This window comes from Gorilla gorilla, chromosome 16 (genome assembly GCF_029281585.2).
Source record: "Gorilla gorilla gorilla isolate KB3781 chromosome 16, NHGRI_mGorGor1-v2.1_pri, whole genome shotgun sequence".
Taxonomy (NCBI): Eukaryota; Metazoa; Chordata; class Mammalia; order Primates; family Hominidae; genus Gorilla; species Gorilla gorilla.
Window position 1 is genome coordinate 89,468,971 of NC_073240.2, and position 19,770 is coordinate 89,488,740.

Consider the following 19,770-nt stretch of genomic DNA (forward strand, 5'->3'; position numbering starts at 1 on the left):
CTGTGGCGGCTCAGAGTGAGACCCAGCTGGCGACTCAGAGTCCCAGCTAAGAGCCCGTGGTCTTTGCAAGCTGAGGTAGCCAGCCCCAAGCATACCTGGTCCAGCCACGCCATGCTCTCCCGCTTCATCTTCTTTCTAACAGCTAAAGACCATACCATTCCAACACAGCCCCAGGTAGGCCTGGCCTAGCAAAGCGGCCCAGACAGTCCACCATGGCCACCACCCTCCTGCCTTTGTGACGTCACAGCCTGGTTGGGTGTGGCTGCGCATGGACCCTTCCAGGCTCCATGAGGTTCCTGTGTATCAACAGCTGCAAAGGCAAAGGGATTGGCCTCCTGGGCAGAAAGGGGCCAAAAGGGAGGTCCCTTTGGAGGAGCGTGGCTCTGGTGAGGGGTGGAGGTGAGACCCACACTTATGCTCTGATGCCTTGCAACTGATTTCCTCCAGATACAAACAGGGCAGCTGAATGGGGAGATGGCCTCCCCCATCAGAGGCAGTTCCCAGCCAGCTTCCTTGGATGGCCACACAGGAATCACTCCACACACCATCCCTGAGAAGCAGAACCACAGGGAAACCTCTTGTCCCTCTGGAAACTCAGGTACAATCAGTTCAGCACTTGAAGGAAGGATCTTGAAACATTACAGCCCGAAGAACAAGAGGGTGAAACTGTGGAGGCCTCAGCATCTTCTACCCAGAGTGTGCCCAAGCTATACCCTGGGGCATCCACCAGCATCAAGAGCTTCAGGCCAATGGGAAGCTAGGGGACCTCTTGGTCCCATTTCCTTGGTAACATCAGAAATCTGAAGAACAACTCTCCAGCAAGGCACGGGCTTCAACTGAAGCCCTCTTCCCAAGTCATACTAAAACAAGAACCGACCCCAGCCGAGGGTGCTCCTCTCTGCCCGCATATCCCTCTTCCAGCCTGCTCCATATGCAGCCCCACACAGTGGGGGTTCCTGTTGGGGTTGTGTGTCTGGGGCAAGTGACCTTACCACCCCAAGCCTCCATTTCCTCAGAAGTCAAACGGGGATGGGGATGCTGACTTTCCGGGGTGAGCGTGACTCCCCGCCCTCTCTCCAGCCCTCTGGCTCTGGAGTGGAAATCTGGGCTCTTCTCGAGCTCAGTCAATACCAGCCATAGATATAACAGGGCACTGGGGAGAAGATGGGGCAAGGAGAGGTCATTCGACCCATGACCTCTGACCCTCCCCCACCTGCCACTGGCACAGCTCCTGTGGGAATCCAGTTCCCTTGTTCTTTGGTGTTGGGTGGATTTAGAGAAAGGAGTCCTGATGGCCTCTCAGAATCCAAGTCCTGAAACAAGAATGGGGACACACACAGAGGGGCTCCAGATCCACTCCCTGCTCACTATCCTCCCAGACGCCCTCCTGAGGCCCTCCAGTACCAAAGAGGGCAAGAGGCCACCCCAGTCCCCTCCCATCACAGACCTTTCTGGCAGCCTGGAAAGGCTAACCCAACTCTTCCCTATGAAACTGCTTCCCTGAGCATCATTTTCAGAGGAGCAACACCTCTGTGTGGCTATAAACAGCCTACGTGATTGTGACCATCCCTGCCTCCCACTGGCTTTCTACAGACAGACACATCCTTGGAGCAGCACACTGGATGCAGCTCACCCATTCCCAGAGACCCAGGCTGGGTACCAGGGGCCCCTTCTTCCAACCCTTGGCCCACCCCTGGCAATCTCTAGGTCAGGCTTCTGAGCACCAAGACTGGCTGCTCAGCTCCCACCTTCACCAGCACCCTACTACCCACATCCACCCCCTACACACATACAGCCCCAGCAATGCACTTCCAAGTCTGAGTTTCCCTAACAGTCTCACTCTGAACCCTTCTCCCTGCATCCTTGGGAATGCTGGAAGCCTGTGGCCTGCAGTGGGGGAGAGACACAGTTGGGTCTGTCCTGTTCCTCCTGCCCTCCCTGCTGACCCCAGCCCCTTGGCTGTTTGTCTTGTCATCTCTGGCCGGGTTGAAGAGGGTAAGGGGGTGAACAGCAGAGCTGAGATATGGGTCAAGCTTGTCTCCTGGGCCAGGAGTCAGAGACATCTCCTGGGCTATCCATTTCCCTCAAACTGTCAGCTGCGAGAGCGCAAGCAGAAGCTCCATTAAGCCAAGAGGGCTGGTGGGCTTTCCAGAGAGCAGGACTGCAATTCCTCCAGGCTTCGCAGCCCCACGGCCCTGGGCTGAAGCAAGGGGAGGTGCTCCCAGAGCAGCACCAAAGGCAGGTCCGGCCCCCTTAAGTCCATCGAAGGGGAAAAGAGCCACCCAAAATGCCTTCCTCCAGACCTTGGCCAGGACCTCAGCACAAACCCTTCTCAGCTGCCTACCCATTGCTGAGGGTCCCCAAGGGCTGGAAGCCTTGGGGGAAAAGAGGTGAGAATTATCCTCTGAGCAATTCCAGTACGGTCCACACCCTTCTCCAGGGTGGTAGGTTAGGAAGGGGTCACCTGGCCGAGGTCAACGAAAGAAAAGAGGAGCAGACTCTCCGGTCCCCAGCCCTCGATCTGTCCTCTCCTTTGCGTCTGCTGCCATCCCCACCAAAGAAAAATAGCAAGGAGAAAAGAGCAGGCCACCACTGGTCTCCCTCGGAGGGGGCAGAACCAAGCAAAAGCCAGCCAGAGTTGAATGTTCCAAATGAACCGATCCTCACGATCACACAAGAAACCCCTCTCCTCAAAACACACGCCCTCTCCTCTCCCTGCGCCATCCTGACTCGGAATTATTCGGAGCAGTTATCAAAGCCCAAACTGGGAAGGGATCTGTAGGCGCCCAGATGCAGATGAGGGTGGCAAAGGGGGTGTCTCGGAAATGCCCAAAATGGGGCTGGAGAGAGCGGGCTGCAGGAGGGGAAGGGAAGAGGTAGGCGTCCATGACGGCCTCCACACGTCCAAAGTCTCCCCGCGAGCAGCCAGCTCGCAACTTGTTTACTTGTCAGCATGTTTTGCTGTTTCCAAATAGAAATAGTTAAACACCTCGGCTGGATCGCGAGCAGTCCCTATCTGTCACCTTCCCTGCCGGCTAAGCGCTGCCGCCGCTGCCACCGCTGCTGCCGCCTCTGCCAAAGAATCGAACCTCGTCTACTTTATTCCACTTGAGCCTGGCCAAACTGTTGCTATTTAGTGGGGTGCAAAAAAAACAATTTGCACCATCGAAACGAGCCAGCAACTGGTTGGGGGGCGGGCGGTAGCTGGGCCCCGCGTGCCCTCGGCGGCCGGGGTCCTCTCCGGGGAGAGGCACACACACGCATCGCCGGATCGCGCTTCGCCAGGGCCGGAGTCACCTGGAATGCGCAGCCGGAGAGCATCTCCCGAGCCAGAGCGAGCCTGACGCGCGCCCAGCGGGCGGCGGGCGGCGGGCAGCGGCGAGCTGGGGCGGGCGGAGGGCCGGCTCCTGACCGCGGGCGGGCAGGAGGGAGACGCGGAGCGCGGGGGAGGCAGGCTGGGGAGCGGCCGCCTGACTTACATGGAAGTGATATTCCTTGAGATGTCCGTGATGTTGATGCTGGCGTTCCCATTGCTGTTCCCTGAATCCTGCCCTTCCAGGAGGGGGAAGAGGTTCCCATCGTCCGGCCGCCGGCAATTGATCTCAGTCTTGCTGCAGACACAATTTGCAGGGCAAGCCAGCACGGAGCCCACATAGTCCAGCCAGACGCTTCCCAGCAAGAAAATCCGCCAGAAACTACACTTGGCTGGGCAAAGAGAGACATCCATCTCCGATCGCTGCTTCTAAAAAAGAGGAGGAGGAGAGGAGAGGGGGGTGGGGTGGGGGGAGTGGGGAGAGCGGGGGGGGAAGGAAACAAAGACGGCGAGGGAGGGGGGAAGGGGGAGGGGGGGCCTCTGCCTTTGAAACGCCGAGCGATCAGATGCAAAATCCTTCAGCGTCTGAAACCATCGCGGCCGCCGCCGCCGCCGCCGCCGCCGCCGCCGGGTGGGAGCCGCGAGGAGCGCCTAGTGGCGCGGTCTGCCGGGCATGGTGGCCGGCTCGGCGATCGCTGACTCGCCGGGTCCGGGGGCTCTGGAAGCGAGGCGCGCTCTCCGACTCCGAGACTTTGCAGGGTTGCAACACACGGTGGGGAGGCAAAAAAAAAAAAAAAAAAGGAAAAGGAAAAAATGGTGCTAAAGTCACCAAGTCCCACCTACTGGGCAGAATTAAAACGGACACACCACACACCTGCAAAACACACACACTCACACACTCTCACACATACACACACCCGGAGCCCGAGGAAAGGAAGAGAAGGAAGATGCAGTAGGAGCTGCAGCAGCCGCCGCGAATGGCTCGCCGCGCGGCTGCAGAAATGTACAAGTGCTCCGAGCCTTACGAAACGCACGGGTTATCGGAGCGTCTTCCTCGGCTCCCTCCCTCCCTTCCTCCCTCCCTCCTCCCCTCCCTCGTCGCGGCCTCCTCCCCCCGCCCCCCGCCCTGGCTGGGAGCGGCAGGAGAGCGGAATCTCCCCCTCCCTCCCCTCCCCACACCCGTCTCTCTCCCCGCCCGTCCTCTCCCTCCTCCCCACCCACCCACCCACCCACTCGCCGGCTCGCGGCTGTAGCCGGCACCGCCACCCGCAGCCTCGCGGCAGCCCGCCCGCTCCACGCCTCGCAGCACGGCGCCCGCTAGCCGCAGCCCGGGGGAAACCGAGACCGAAGGGAAAAAGTTGCAGTTGAGATTGCGAGGGTCGGGGCTGGGGAGGGAGAGTTGGCTAGCTGGCTGCACGACACGGAAAGGCGCTCTCCTTTCCACTTTTTGGCCCTCGCGCTACCCGGTTTTGCTGCAATCCGGACGGCGGTAGGAAGTGAAATGAACGTGGCGGAGGTGATTGGGGAGTGCTCCCAAGCCTTGGGTGGGGGGCGCTCCCAAGCCTGGGTGGGTGGGGGGCGCAGGCTCAAGGACGGCGACGGGGGGTGCCGGAGCGCACAGACACCCCAGAGAAGCACCCAGAGCCGGGGACCGGGACCGCAGACGCGCAGTCCTTGGTCTGAATGACACTCATTTCCGTAATCTAGAGTCTGGGGCGCTGGTCTTGGCTGGGAGGGGACTGCGGGACATGGCACGCTAGGTGCCCCCCGTGCCCGCTGCGCTTTCTTGGAGGTCGGTTTTGCATTCGGCCTTGAGCAGGCATGGATCAGGGAAGGAAGAAACAAGGGTCGAAAGGGCTGCGCTGGAGAGCCGAGGTGGCCCCGGGCGAGCTGTGCGTGCAAGAGAAATGGCCGGGGGAAATTGAGATGCAAGGGGCATATTTTGGCAAGCGCCACGCCAGCACCGTCAGAGGCCGGCTTCTCGGGCTCAGCTCTCGGGTGCGCTGAGCTGGCTGCCGGGTGAGGGGGCGGGCGGGCTGCTTTCTCCGGATTCGGGGGCGCAGAACCTCCTCCTTCCCTCCCACACAAGCACCCCTTCCTGGTAGGGACGCAAAGCAGGTGCAGCTTTCGACGAGAGCTCAGATCTCATCCGGGAAAGAAGTGTGGGGGGGGGTCCCCGCTTTTGCGCTGGTAAGGATTTTTTTCTTAATAAAACATAAAGATGCCAAGTGTGAGCTGTTTGCTGAAAAAAAAAAAAAAAACGAGCATTCGCTGTGGGAAAGGAGAAGAAAGGGTTAGGGGAGTCCGAGCAGGCAGACACACTACAGCATTCACACGCAGAAGAAAGCAGGGTTCTCCTTCCCGAGCTTGGATGAGGGCAGGCGAGGAAGCAAAATACATTGAATTCAATTCAACTGCATCCAGTATCTGAAAGGAGTCTCCCCCGCCCCCCGTGGATTCCGATGCAGGTCATGCAACTTGCAGGCAAGATGGGGGAAGGGGTATGCGGGTGTCACCGCCTGCCCCAGGCCCAACCACAAACAGGCCGGTCGCCTTCGGGTGGCACTGTCGCTTGGAGTAAAAACTTGGACGAAAAAAAAGGAAGAAAAGAACATGCCTATAAAAGGCAGTTTTCCCGACTTCCCGTCACATTCCACCTTCCCTTGGCCTCAGGGCGATTTTTACCCCCGTCGCCATTATGGCCTTGTCTCCAGACTGGCATTTTGCCCTCCCACCAGCAGGAGGGGACAGAGTGTGAAGACCTCCTTGGACTCTCAAACCACTTGCTACTGGCCCTAGGCCAATCCTGGGTGTCCTTAGGCCACTGGGAATTTCCCTGTCACTTCAAGTGCCATTCTGGGATTGGCTTTAGAATATCTGAGAGTCAGGGAAACTGAGGTGTAGTCAGATCCTAACACTTGGCCTCTCTTGGGAGGTGGCAGGTGGCAGCAGAGAAACACAGCCTCTCTCAGACCACTCCTGGGCAGGGAACGCGAAGTGGATTCAGCCCAGCATCAGTGCTCCAGCCTGGAACTGAAATGGTTGTGTCCAAAAGATGCCCAACCCACTTTTTTGAGAGAGAGAGAGAGAAAGAAAGAAAGAGAGAGAGAGAGGATTTTTAACATGTCAAGCAGAGAAGAAGAGACATCCATAAGTTAGAACAACAAAAACAACAACAAAAAAACCTTTAAAAACCCCTCTGGATTTGGTAAAAATGCAGATTGTGGAGCAAGGGGCCCTGATGGGCAAGAAGTCTTTCATCCTGACAGTAAAATGGGATTAAGATGGGGTGCTACGTTTATGCTCACACCCTGGGCCTGAGCAGGAAGTGACAGCTGAAAAAGAGGGAAGCCCTTTCAAAAGCAGGTGACGCATGGACACATAGAGGGGACAATGCACATGAGGGTCTACCAGAGGGTAGAAGGTGGGAGGAGGGAGAGGATCAGGAAAAATAACTCGTGGATACCAGGCTTAATACCTGAGTGATGAAATAATCTGTACGACAAACCCCATGACACATGTCTACCTGTATAACAAAGCTGCACATCCTACACACGTACCCCTGAACTTAAAGGTTTAAAAAAAAAAAAAAGCAGGTGATAGACTAGTGTGGGGAAGAGCAGAATTTCATTTCTAACCACAGGGAAATGACAAGCTTTCTGGGACTCCGCTTTCCCATCTGTAAAATGACCACGTTAAGACCAGATCCTCAAAACCCAAAGTGTGGCCCTCTGTCCAGCAGCATCCATATCACCTGGAAGCTTGCAAGAAGTGCAGCATCTGAGGCCCCATCACAGACCTCCCAAACCAGAATGTCCATCAGAACAAGCTCCCAGGTGATTCATAAGCAGATCGCAGCCCCATAGTCATCCCTCCCAGCTTGAAGATTCTCTGATTCTACATGGATCTGGGCCAAAGGGACTGTTGAGGGAGGAAAAAAAAAAAAAGGTGGGGAATGATGGGGATGGGTCCTCATAATATTATTCAGTTACAGTGAAGTTAGGGTGAAATAAACTGGGTATCTCAGAGGCAGGGGCCTTGTCAGAAAAAGACATTTGAAGATTCATTCTAAGCTTAAGAAGGTGAGAATGACCTGCTCACGCACCGCTCACAGAAATCATAGTGCAGGGTCAATAATAGTGCACACTCAGAGTTTGCTGGTTCTTAACCTCTGCAGTAGGCCAGATTTAAATGTGGGAGCAGAAGAAAGTCTCCAGCATAGACACCCTCCCCTCAGTAGGAGTCCAGAGCATTTACAGTGTCTTACCTCTTGATAAGAATGTCCTGGTTGAAAAGGAAAAATGCCTGTCGCTTCATGGAGTCCTGGAGATATCATGACCAAGCTCAGCATCCAGCCAACCAGGGGTCACCCCCCAACCTCCTCATCTCCTTTGCTACCAGCTGGAGTCTTAGAAAGGAGGAAACTCACCCATGTGCCCCTTGCTGATCAATAAGAGGCAGGAATAGGAAAAGTTTTTTGTTTTGTTTTGTTTTTTCAACAGAAAGTAAAGCTTTAGAAACCCTTTACAGGTGAGCAGACACCTTCCAGTACCAAGGGTTTGGAGAAGACAGAAATGTTCCCAAGATTCTAATGCAATCTTTCACCAGACAGGTCAGGGTGGGGACCACTTGCTGGAGCACAGTGGCCCAACTCCCCTGACACCTAGAAAAATTGAACACGTGTCTTTCTTAAAAGGCATGTTCCAGGCATGCAAGCACCTGAGATTAATATCAACTGTTTATGGGAGATTTCCAGCAGCCCACATTCCCCTCCACCTAGCAAGGGAGAAAGGGAGTGGAAACTCAGAACAGAGCCCTGCCAGTCTATTGGTCACCTGTCTGCCTTTCTAACCCAGCCACATCCCTTTTTCCAAAGGACCCATACTCCTGAGTCAGTGGCCACATTACCGGGATGTAGGCCACACACCAGGCAGGTCCATGGATTCACCCACCATGCCCTGCTCCTATGATGTCATTCTGAATCCAAGAGCTGTGCTTCACAACTTTCAAGTTTGAGCAGAAATAGGATCTACTTCTGCAAGTCTCAGCTGGTCAAGAAACTGTGATACTGGGAGGTGACTGGGGAGCACAGCGGGCTACAAAGGGAATACTAGGTCCTGAAGGACTTGCTGTTCTAAAAGAGCTATCTGGAGCTGGCAGATCTGGGCTTGGGCTAGAGGAGGAGTTCTGTTTCTTGGGTGGCCCAAGCATAAGTTACAAGGGAAAGAGACAGGTCTGGGCCTGGTTGGAGGCTGGGGATGTATAATGCTATCCAGAAGCTCTGGGTCCAAGGAAAGAATTTTGACCATACATGGAAGATGAAAGCCCGCCCACAAAAGGGGACAGTCAAGCACCAAAGTGGTCCAGGAAAGCAGAAGAATTCAACCATGGAAGAGCCAGCTCAGGGCTCCCACTCAAGTCCCAATATCTTGGACAAACACCTGCCAGGAGGTTGGAACTACCTGCTGGTGGTGTCCCGCTTGAACACCTTCAGTGGCAGGAAGCTCATTACCAGCCACTCCAGAGCCTTCGACTCTGTTCTCAGACAGCTCCATTCCTTGGGTATCCTTGACTTTGACATAGCGAAGCCAGCACCCTAAAGCTGCCACCCTCGTGCTAGTGCTGCCACCTAGACCCTCAGGGAAAAGTCTCACCTCTTTTCTGCAAGCCACCCAGGAGGCTACTCACTGCCCCTCTCTTCTCTGAGCAAAGCCTCAGTTCCTTCCCTATACTCCAAAAGCACAGCTTTCTGATCTTTCCCCACTGCAGCTATTGGAAATGCATTCAGTTTGTCAAAATGATCGGTTTAAATAAAGCATGGCTCCAGATCACACCGGCTTGAGGTGCTCTGACCTTGGGGAGCCAGGCAGTAAGCAGCTGTAATGGGACTAAAATGGTGTCATGTAGGGTTTACTACCCGCTAGTATCGAACCCTAGCAAGGTACTTAAGTCTCTCCACCTCAGTTTCCCCTTCTGCAAAATAGGATCTAACTCACAAGGTTGTCATGAGATAACACAGTAAGGCACTTTGAACAGTGCCTGGTGCACATAAGCATGGTATGTCAACTTCATTATGCCACTTTTGAGGTTCCCAGAGGGCTTTACCACCCAGCAGGGAGGCCCCAGCAGCCTTTATCCACTAACAGCCAAACACAATGCCGCCATGAAGCTCTTCCCACACACATTGCAGCGCCCCCTGGCAAGTTGGTGCAATGGGTCGGGTGCAGCCACCGCCCACAGATACTCTCTGGCTCTGGTCCTAGACCCCAAAGTGGTGTGCTGCCAGAGAGGGTTCAGCGAAACTTGGGTCCCTGGGGAAGAAAGTACAGAGTGCAGGCCCAGGTACATCTCCCCTGAGATGCAACTCCTCAGCCCCGGAGCCCCTCGCTGCTGGTTCTCATGCCTTTGAGTTGCTCCTTCTGGGCTTTGGTCCCTTCCATAGGAAGGTAGACCCTGCTGAGTCACCACCGGCTCTGAGCAGTTGAGTTGGGCTGGGAATTTAATGCCGCACGTCCTAGGTCCTGCAGAGGCAGTGACTCACAAGGCCTCCCTGGCCTCTGAGTGTCCTGGTGGGGGCCCTGCAGGAGCAGATGCTAGAGCCCTTCCTTAGACAGCAGGATCCAGGGCAGGCAGCTGACTTCCTGCCAGCAGGTGAGCACTGCAGGCAGGTTAGGGGAGCCAGGGAAGAGGGATTCCCGCTCCATGAGCCAACTTCCCCCAAGGTATGAAATCAGGAGTCAAGAGTCAGGACTCACTTTTAGGAAGCCAGAAACCTGCAGGTGGTTGGCAGAGGCTAGTGCAGCACCACTGACAGGGACTGGGGGGAATGGAGAGGCTGGAGAATTGCACCTCCACACCCACCCTCCATTATAGACATAGCCCTCACGTGCCTTCCTAGATGAGCTCTCTTGGAGTAACTTACATTGTGCCTTCCTATGCACAATACCCAGCCATTTGCCTATTTACTGATGAGAGAGCAGCCAGGGATCATCTCAGAGGGCAGCCGGGGATAATGGCCTTCATTTGGCAGATGAAGCAACTAAGATTGACAGGGTGGGGCAGAGAAGTCTGGGCACCTTCCTGACTTGCAAGGAGATATTCCTGTTACCAGCTTTTAAAATGTAACTTCCTTGAGGGTGCAGACCTTGCTTATTTTATCTACTGATTTGCCAGCCCCGTAAACGGCATTGAGAACACAGAGGGGCTCTCTAGGTGGTTGTTGAATGAATGGCTGCCCCCAGCACACCTTGCCCTTTTGTACCACTCCACACACATGGAAGTAAGGGTTCAGTGTCTGCCTCCCCCTGGGCTGCAGGCACCAAGAGGTCCAGGAGCTGTCAGTGTTGTTCACTACATACCCCCCAGGGCCTACGTTGGTGCCAGCCCAAATGTGGACACCACATATTTTGGGGGAAGATTAAATGAATTATTTTGCTGCCTGAAACCCCATGTGTGTCCACAAGAGAAGTTTGGGACTTAACAGAAGTGAGGTGCTTTAAGCTGACCACCTCCTCTGTATCCCCAGAGTTATATGTGCTGCCACACACTTCTCCCCAACAAGGCAAATATCAAGGGGTTTCTAGAAGCAGAAAGATTAGCAGCTCCTGTTTTCAAGAAAAGGTTGGGAATAGCAATGTCCTACCACCTGGGCCTTTGGCAGCCTCCTCCCACTGAGTCTAGGGCAGAGCCCAGGTGCAGCAGCCCCATTACTGTGGCCTCTGCCCTGCAGAAAGCCAAAGAAAGACTTCTGGGTTAGACATTCCCCCTTCATTCCTCCCCATGTCCTAGGGCCCCCACTGTATCCTATTGCCCTTCTTGGTCAACCCAGCCCACTCCTGCTCGGCTCCCAGGCTCCCGCCTCTGCCTCACCACCTCCCACAGTTGCCCTTCTCTCCACCTGCTCCTCACCAAAGCGGCCCATGCCACACCTTCCAGCTGCCCTGGCCCTGAGCCTCTGGCTCAGATTATAGGACTATGGCTTTCAGACCCATCTTTGTACTAATGCATTCGTTTAGCATCAACATGTATTGGGCTGCATCACCTTGGGCATGCTACTGTCCTTCTCTTATCCTCCACTTCCTTCTCTGTCACGTGGGGATCCAATAATGCCAAGGACCAAGCAAGATAATGCACCTGAAAACACCTTGTGGACATTAACACTCACAAGTGACAGCCACTGGTTTCCACTAAGAGTAGCGGACACCAGTACCTTTGCACACTTGATTAGCACTTCACCTCTGACCTGCCTGCATTTATCAACAACCAGATGATCTCAGAGTTGAGGAAAGCCAAGACAACAGCTTCCATTTACACCATGTGTTACACTCTCGCCTCCAAGGGGCAGCTTTATGAAGTGTGAGTTTTAGCCCCAGGCAAATCTGGTTTGAACCCCAGCTCCAGCACTTTCTAGCTGGTGACCTGGGCTTATCATTTCACCTAGCAGAGCCTCATCCTCCTCTCCTGAAGGGCATTGCTCATGGATATTTCCCTTGCAATGCAGTTTGGAGAAGGCAATCATAAAACGTGCATGATGTGCCTAGCCCAGGATTTGATACATAGGAGTTCTCCCTTCCCTTATTTTTTCTTTCTACTATTCTTCCTTAGGGGGCCCACTCCATACCAGATGGTTTGGCCTCCCTATTAGGGTGCTCACAACTCCACCCTCCTTGCTTGCTAGAAACTATCCTGGCTTCTGTTTCTTTAAACAGAACAGAACTCCAGGAGCATAGAGGGCCAAAGAGGTGATGCCCCAAACTCCTCAGGCCCAGAGAGGAGGAGACCAGATATTTGCCAGATACCTGGGACTCAAAACAAGAAATCACCAGATCGGCTCCAATTTCTTCTGGCACTGATTACTGAGAACAGCACACACACAACACACATTTAAGTAGGTATCAAGAGCAAATGGAAAACCAAAAAAAAAAAAAAAAAAGTGTTGTCTTATTTGCTGAGACACCAGTGTGGGAATTTGGGGGAAGCGATGCGTTGTGGGGAAGGGCATGGGAAGCCATGCTTGCCTTTGGAACTAAGAGACAGTTCCCTCCCACAGACTTTCTGCTGCGTCCTCCACCCCCTCCCCAGCCCACAGCACCAGCTGCACTGCCTGGGAACTGAGGGAACAGAAAGCCCAGCCCAGGGAGTTCTGGGATGGGGGTGGGACAGGGAATGAAGGTGGAAGTGGGGGAAGGTGCAAACCAGCCCTGACAAAAGCTCAGGTCGGATGCTGAAAGCTGTGGGGTGAATGTGAGGCGTGGGGAAGGGGTCCTAGAAACTCAGCCTGGAAAGCACACCTGGAAGGCACCATCAGTTCATCCAACCGCTGGAAGCCAGATGACCCTCAAAGCACTGCGGACACTTGGAGTTCCCCTTGAACACCCTCTTCCTAGTGTCAAGTTCTAGAACTTCCCTCCAAGAAAGAGAGCCCAGGAGTCCAACCCCATGGATGGATGGCAGTGACATTTTCCCACTGTGCATGTGCCCTATGACAGACCTCTCCCCAGTGTTTCCCAGTGACAAGCCCCACACTCCCCTTGCCCAGCCTCATGCTGGAACGAACAAGGAAATGTCCATAGAACTGTGGTGTGAAGGATCTAACCTCTTTCCAGAAGAGTTTATGGTTGCCCCAGGGCTCAGTGTCCCTGATAGATTTAAATGTAGCAGAAGCCATCCAGAGGCCACACCCACATACCAAAAGGGAAGCATCCCCTGGGCCAAAGAAAGCCATCTCTTACGATCGTGGGGCCCCAGAGATGAAGATGGGCAGAATGATGGTGATGATGATGATAATAACTTCAACCACAACGTATTGACTGTTTTCTGTGTGTGACATTTTTCTATAGCCTTCACATGTGTCATTTCATTGAATCCTCACAAATACTTGGTTTTACAGTTGAGAAACAGAATCAGAGAGGTTAAATCACATGTCCAAGGTCACCCAACTGGTACGTGGAATAAGCCAGGTTTTAAACCCAGGTCTCCTAAACACAGCATGGAACCAGGTGCCACTTTTTACACTGAATTGTCCCTAGTGAGGCAATGAGGAAAGGGGAGACTGCCACCTCTGCAGGGGACTTGGTGAGATGCAGTTCTGCCCCTCTGCATCCCCACACCCCTTTGCCAGGGTTTCCCTGGTTTTGAGAGCGAAGGAAGGAGGGAGGACCCCAGCGGTGACCATCCAAGCCCTCATTAGCCATAGCCCTAGACCATCCTGGGCTAGGGCTAATGAGGGCTTCAGCAGGGAGCACAATATTTAGTCTGTGACCTGTCCTGTGGCAGGACAGGTTTTATCTAACACTCAAATAACTCCTTCCCAAAAGATCAATGGGCCAACTTTCTCCCAGAAAGGACAGGGATTCTAGAGTTAGGCCCTTGGCACAGTGAACACAATGAATGTCCTATCCAAGCATCTGTAATCAACAAATCAATAATTAAGGGAGGATGCACATTAGCCTTTGAACAGGTTCCAGAGAGTTTATTTTTGATCTTAAACGGGGTGAACAAGTGTGTGCTCCAAGCCTGGGGAAGGTTGTGGGCAGCGACAGAGAGATGTGGAGTGGGCTCGGGGATGGGTGTGTGAACTCACCACATGTGGTCCCCAGGGGCATGTGCTGAGGGTGGCAGGAACCTCCAGGCTGCGAGGGGGTCTGCAGGGGCTGGACAGTGCAGGTGAGCATGGGGAGCAGGTGGGGGGGGCAGGTGGGCTTTACTCGTGGGCGGGGTGCAGTGGGGTGTGGGTGAGAGGCACTCCCAATGGGCTGGGTATGCACATGTGGATGCAGGTCGGAGAGAGAGGTGGGAGCCAGAGGGGTGTGTGGGGAGGTTGCGTGTGTGGTGAGGGCAACTGCAGGGGCTGGGGGCAAAAGAAGGTGCTTAATAAAGGATGCTGATCGCAGGATCCTCATTCCCTTGTGCCAGATTGAATTAGAAGCCATACTTTTAATCTGTAAACTCTCTGATGCAAAGATGACAGAAAGAACTTTGTAAATATCACCCCACTTCCTGATGCCCACTCTTCTCTTCTGTCCCTCCCTGCCCTCATGGGCTGGCCACAGAAGCCAGCTCACTTTGCTTTCAACTTCCAAGTCCACTGAAAGTTTCCAGTCCCAGGATTTTAGGAAGAAGAAAGAAGATACTAGACATTTCTGTGGGTTCAATTTATCATTAACCCCAACCCCCTCACACATACCAAAAATAATAGCAATAATAATATCACAGATTTTATAATTATAAAATCATAACCTTTGAAAAGACCTTAGAGATTAACCATTCCCGTGTTCCTCACATTTTCCCAACTAGAATTCCCAAACTTGGAGGAGAGAGAGCAGGGAGGGAGGGGATGAGGGGGAAGGGGGTGGAAGATTTGTGCCATGTTTATTATTCCTGTGCCTTTGAAGACCCTGGGGTATTGCCACAGCCACAAAAGCCTCATGGAAACTTACCAATTTGGGAAACACCACATTTAGTACAATCCCCTGTCCCTGCTATTTTATAGGTAGACAAATTAGGCCCAAGATAACTAAGTTATGTCCCCAAAGCTGCATAGTTAGTTAGGACTACAGCCAAAGGCTTCTACTCCGAGGCATCCATTCTGCCCATTCAAAAAAATGAAAGAAAGAAAGAAAGAAGGAAGGAAGGAAGGAAGGAAGGAAGGAAGGAAGGAAGGAAGGAAGGAAGGAAGGAAAGGAAGGAAAGGAAGAAAGAAAGAAAGAAAGAAAGAGAAAGAAAAGAAAGAAAGAAAGAAGGAAGGAAGGAAAGAAAAGAAAGAAAGAAAGAAAGAAAGAAAGAAAGAAAGAAAGAAAGAAAGAAAGAAAGAAAGAAAGAAAGAAAGAAAGAAAGAAAGGAAAAGAAAGAAAGAAAAGACAAGTAACAGATTCTGGCTAGAGGTCTGAGAACCTCATGTCCCAAACGCTGCTGGCCCCTCCTGGACCACATACCTCTCTCTCAAGTGGAAAGCTACCTTTTTTTTTCCTTTTTTCAGCACAACAGCATTTTATGACACATTTTTATGACATCAGCTCTTTAAGCAACTCTCTCCAAGGAACACAAAATTCTCCAACATAACCTCACCCAGGCCTTACAACAGTCCCCCAGAATCCAGCAGAGTACAGCAATTTTTGGTGTTTATTGGATACCTATTTTTCCTGCCTCGTTTCCGAAATGTATTTACAGGCAAATATAATGACCTCTCCATTGTACAGGTAGGAGTAACATAGGAACGCGACTTTCTCATGGTCACATGATACATTTTGGCCAGTGAAGTAGATGAGACCGCCTATTGTATCATCTAAAGGAGATCAGGGTTTAGCCACGTGGCCTTGCTGAATGACTCTATCAGCTTCTGCTCAGTTACCTTCCCTTACCTGAAGTAGGAGAGAGTGAAGTGGGGTTAAACTGGGGTGATCAGGGGCTGGATGGGTGAAGGCTCTGAGTTCCTCCTGCTGAGCTCAGGCCCACAGGCTTGAAAAGCTTCTAAAAATACCTGGCACGTTTCTTGCAGGGGGGCTGATTTTGCTGACCTTTCCTAAAGAGGGCCGATTTGCCTGCTTCTGCTGCCTGCTTCTCTCCAGCTGACTCTTGGGCTGAACTGAGGCAGGATAGGAATATCCTCTCAGTCCCTGCATCCCTTACCCCAGATGGATCCAGTGGAAATGAAAAAAAAAAAAAAAAAAAAAGGTCTACAGCATCCCAGAGCACTTAACAAGGGCAAGCCATGGGCGAGGCAGGAGACATCGAATTGGTCATTAGATTGGTCTCCGGTCTCAAGTAGCTCATGGTCTGTCGGCTCTGTTAGGGAAAACAGCAGAATATCATCTGTGACATGTGGCAAATGGCAGGGGCCAGGTGTCGGTGGGCAGTGAGCGCATAGAGAAGTTCATTTTCTTTTTCTTTCTTTTTTTTTTTTTTTTGAGACGGGATCTCTCTCTGTCACCTAGGCTGGAGTACAGTGGCACCATCTCAGCTCAATGCAACTTCTGTCTCCCGGGTTCAAGCGATTCTCCTGCCTCAGCCTGCCGAGTAGCTGGGATTACAGGTGTATGGCACCACGCCCAGCTAATTTTTGTATTTTTAGTACAGACAGGGTTTCACCATGTTGGCCAGGCCAGTCTCGAACTCCTGACCTCAAGTGATTCACCCACCTCAGCCTCCCAAAATGCTGGGATTACAGGCGTGAGCCACTGTGCCCAGTCGAGAGGTTCATTTTCATTGGGGAGAGTCAGAGGGGCTACGGCTCTCTTCTTTCATTCATTTTCATTCATACATCTGTTTACTTTCATTGATTCATTTGTTTGTTTGTTGGGTGCCTGTTCTGTGTTTATGAGATCCTGTGGCAGCTGCCTTGGGATTAAGACCCAGATAACCAAGTCTGGTCCTGCTGGGCCTCATTTTCCTCTTCTGTAAAATGGCTGTGTTTAAATTGGAGCCCTTCAAAAACTCCTCCCAGCTGGGACACCCAAGCTTTCTAGGTCCTGGCTGCAGTTAAGGGCTCTATTGCTCAAGTCCTGAGGTTCTCTGCTACCTCTCGTTCTCTTCACTGATTTTTCTGAGAGCTGCTTTTGGTTCTGGCACCCTCCAGTCCCCTAGAAACAGAAGGACAAGGAGCAACCACCCTTGTTGAAGTCTCTGCCCGAGGCTCCTGGCAGAAGGTTTTCCCTCTTCCATTCCTGGCACACACAGCCCCTGGCAAGTGTTGGTCTCATCCTGGCAGCCTGACATTTCAGAGAGAAGATTCTAGGCCCCACTTGTCTGACAGCTTGTGGTTTCTGACCCAGGACTGATGCGGACCAGGAAGGACAGACCCACATGGGAGTGGCAGCACATGCCGGCCCTTCCTCCTGCAGCTCTGGGGTCGGAACCGACCCCCTCAGCCCCAGCCCATCACCCTCCCTGGCTTTTAGGGAGCTGATCTTCCGCAGACATGCCTGGAGCCTGGTGAGGGCAGGAAAACTGTCCACCCAAGGATGGAAATGAATGCTGACAGCTCCTGATTTACGCCCTTGTTATCCTGTAAGGAAGACAGCAAGGCAACTTAAAAGGGCAGCAGCTTTGGGAAGCCCAACAAGGAGCCCCACAGCACCTGGAGCTGCCCGCTGGTTCCCCAGCCAACGCTAGCTAGCTGCTTCCTGGAAAGGCCAAGATACCCTCCTCCCAGCCCCAGCCTGAAAGGGAGAAGAGGGAAAAGGAAGCACGTCCCTGAGTGCCCATGAGGGTCAGATGCCAGCGGACTCCTCCCCACCCAGTGGCGTCTCTCTCATCATCCATCTTTTGCAGGTGAAGAATCAGACACTTAAAGAGGTTAAGTCGTATACCTGAAGTTACACTGAGGAGACCAGGAGCAAACTTGGATCTGTCTGACCTCAAAGCCCTGCTTCTAAGCAGCCAGGGAGCTGTGGGATCCAGTGCAGGGACGGGGAGGAGGGGCTCTGCCACTCCCAGCCTGGGAATGAAGTGGAGCCAATGGCCAGAGCTTCCCTAGGGCTGGGTCAAATCTCCCTGCTCCAGGCATGAAGAGAAAGGAAAAGGCTGCTCCAGGTGGGAGAAGGCTGGTCCAGCTCCTTGTTAAAGAAGAAACAGGAAAAGACAGCAACAGGGGGAAGTCACAGGGGAACTGATATTTTGTCAAAAGATGCTGGGTTTCTGGCTCTCTCCTGCTTTCCAACTTTCCCTGGATCCCCACTGCCTACAGGTCTCCACTTTAAGCTCCACCACCCAGCATCCAGCACTGTCCAGGATCCAGCCTTTCCTCCCACTTCAGCCGCTCTGCCACCAGACTGCCCCTTGTGCCCAGCACTTGGGCTCCAGCCCACTTCCAATCTCACCTTTTCCCACTGTTACCCATCTCTATATTTTGGCTCTTCAGCTCCAGCCTGTCAAAACTCTGTCTAGCTTTCAAAGCCCAGGCATCTCACCTCCTTAACAAGCCCCCCAATTTCTCCAAGCAATTTTGCCTCCTGTATGTTCAGAACGGGGCAGCTCAGCAACTATTACAGCATCATTGAGAGCCTTCCATTGGTCTTCCATCTGTCAGAGATGGCCATGCATACTTCCGCCTCTATCCTGAACTCTAGGTTCCTTGAAGCCAGGGCCATGTATTTACACAGAGTCCAGTACCTAACAGGCATTCCATCAATGTGTGTTTATCTAGTACACATTGAATTAAACTAGAAAACCAAACCAGAAAATAATGCTTGCTATTCTTTCCCATCCCCTACTTTCCATCCCAGCAGGATATTTCTTTGGGTCCCAGGAAGAAATGTGCCAACGGAGCAGTGTGGTCTTTGGACAGAGTTTTAAATTGAAGGCAGGCAAGGCTAAGTCCACTGTCAGACTGTGTGGCCTTGGGGTTTGTGCTTCTATGGAAGGCCCTTCTTTAAATGGGCTGGAAGGGGTTGCAGCAATGTGGGATCCCATCCATGGTCATTGGGAAACTGGCCTTATGTCCCTGCAGGGCCTTTGCTCAACTTGAAAGGAAGTGAAAATATCTGAGAACAGCACCAGTCAATACGATGACTTTCTTGCCCTAGGAAAAGTCATGCACTGAGCCCAAATACCTTTGTTTATCCTGGGAGACTGGAGAGAACAAGACCCAGGCACCTAGAGGCCACATGGGCACCAGGGTCCTCAGCGATGAAGGGAATGAAAGCTGCTGTCCCTCTGCAGGCTGAGCCTGAGCACACAGCTGCTCCTCCTGTTCCTCCTCTGTCCAGCAATGGAAAGCCCAAAGCACCCGGCTCGCCACGTGAGATAAGCAGGGAGAAAATGCCAGGTTAATTTCAAGATTCATTAGAAATTCCAGGGGGAAATGAACAGTTGCCAAGTGAGAAAGGAAAGGGCAAGCCCATTCCAAGTGAGAGGAGATGTTTCCTTTGCTGTGGCGCTCCAAGGGGTGACAAAGAGTGCTGAGATGAAGGGACAGAGCATCAGTCCTCAACGGCTGCCCCGAGCCATCCTTCAGTGAATCTTTAACTGAGGGCTGACAGCAAGACAGCCACGTGGCAGAGGAAGATAAATGGATGGGGAGTCCAGCTAAGGTAACCAACTGGTCTTGGCTCGCCCAGATCATTCTAGGTTTTAGCATTCAAAGTCCCACATCCCAGGAATCCCCTCCACCCAGGGCAAAGGGGGAAGGTCATCCCCCTAATTCCAGCAAGTGGCTGTTGAAGGTGCTTCATGCTACAGTGTTCAAGGTGAGGCTGGTGGTTCCGAGAGATGGTCCACGGAAAGGATACCTGCCGTACCTGCCAAAGGATACCTGGTTAATGCCAGGTTAATTTCAAGATTCATTAGAAGTTCCAGGGGGAAATGAACAGTTGCCAAGTGAGAAAGGAAAGGGCAAACCCATTCCAACTGAGATGAGACGTGCCCTTCACTGTGGAGCTCCAGGGCAGATGACAAACAGTGCTGAGATGAAGGAATGGAGCATCCTGGGCTTGCAAATCCCCAGGGTAACTCATCCTCTT

At 52.8% G+C, this 19,770-nt stretch overlaps 1 protein-coding gene and 1 long non-coding RNA gene across 15 annotated transcripts in view; one reads left to right on the plus strand and one right to left on the minus strand.

The window, feature by feature from the left end:
• NTRK3 (neurotrophic receptor tyrosine kinase 3) overlaps window positions 1-4,948 on the minus strand; it is a 397,164-nt gene extending 392,216 nt beyond the window's left edge. For 2 of the 14 annotated variants that reach the window (XM_055362909.2, XM_063698810.1), the window contains exons 1-2: window positions 4,231-4,482; window positions 3,480-4,063 (exon numbers count right to left, since the gene is read on the minus strand). In XM_055362909.2, the coding sequence (XP_055218884.1) occupies window positions 3,480-3,727 (248 nt within the window). In that variant the 5' untranslated portion in view covers window positions 3,728-4,063; window positions 4,231-4,482. Of the gene's footprint in view, window positions 1-3,479; window positions 4,485-4,542 lie in introns of those variants that run through there. The other 12 variants (XM_063698812.1, XM_063698811.1, XM_055362906.2 and 9 more) reach the window with 8 other exon arrangements.
• Window positions 303-18,488, plus strand: LOC129526939 (uncharacterized). The gene is made up of 4 exons (XR_008671754.2): window positions 303-1,051; window positions 14,365-14,456; window positions 15,291-15,510; window positions 16,887-18,488. It is a non-coding gene; the product is annotated as an uncharacterized lncRNA (long non-coding RNA).
• The last annotated feature ends 1,282 nt before the right edge of the window (window positions 18,489-19,770 follow it).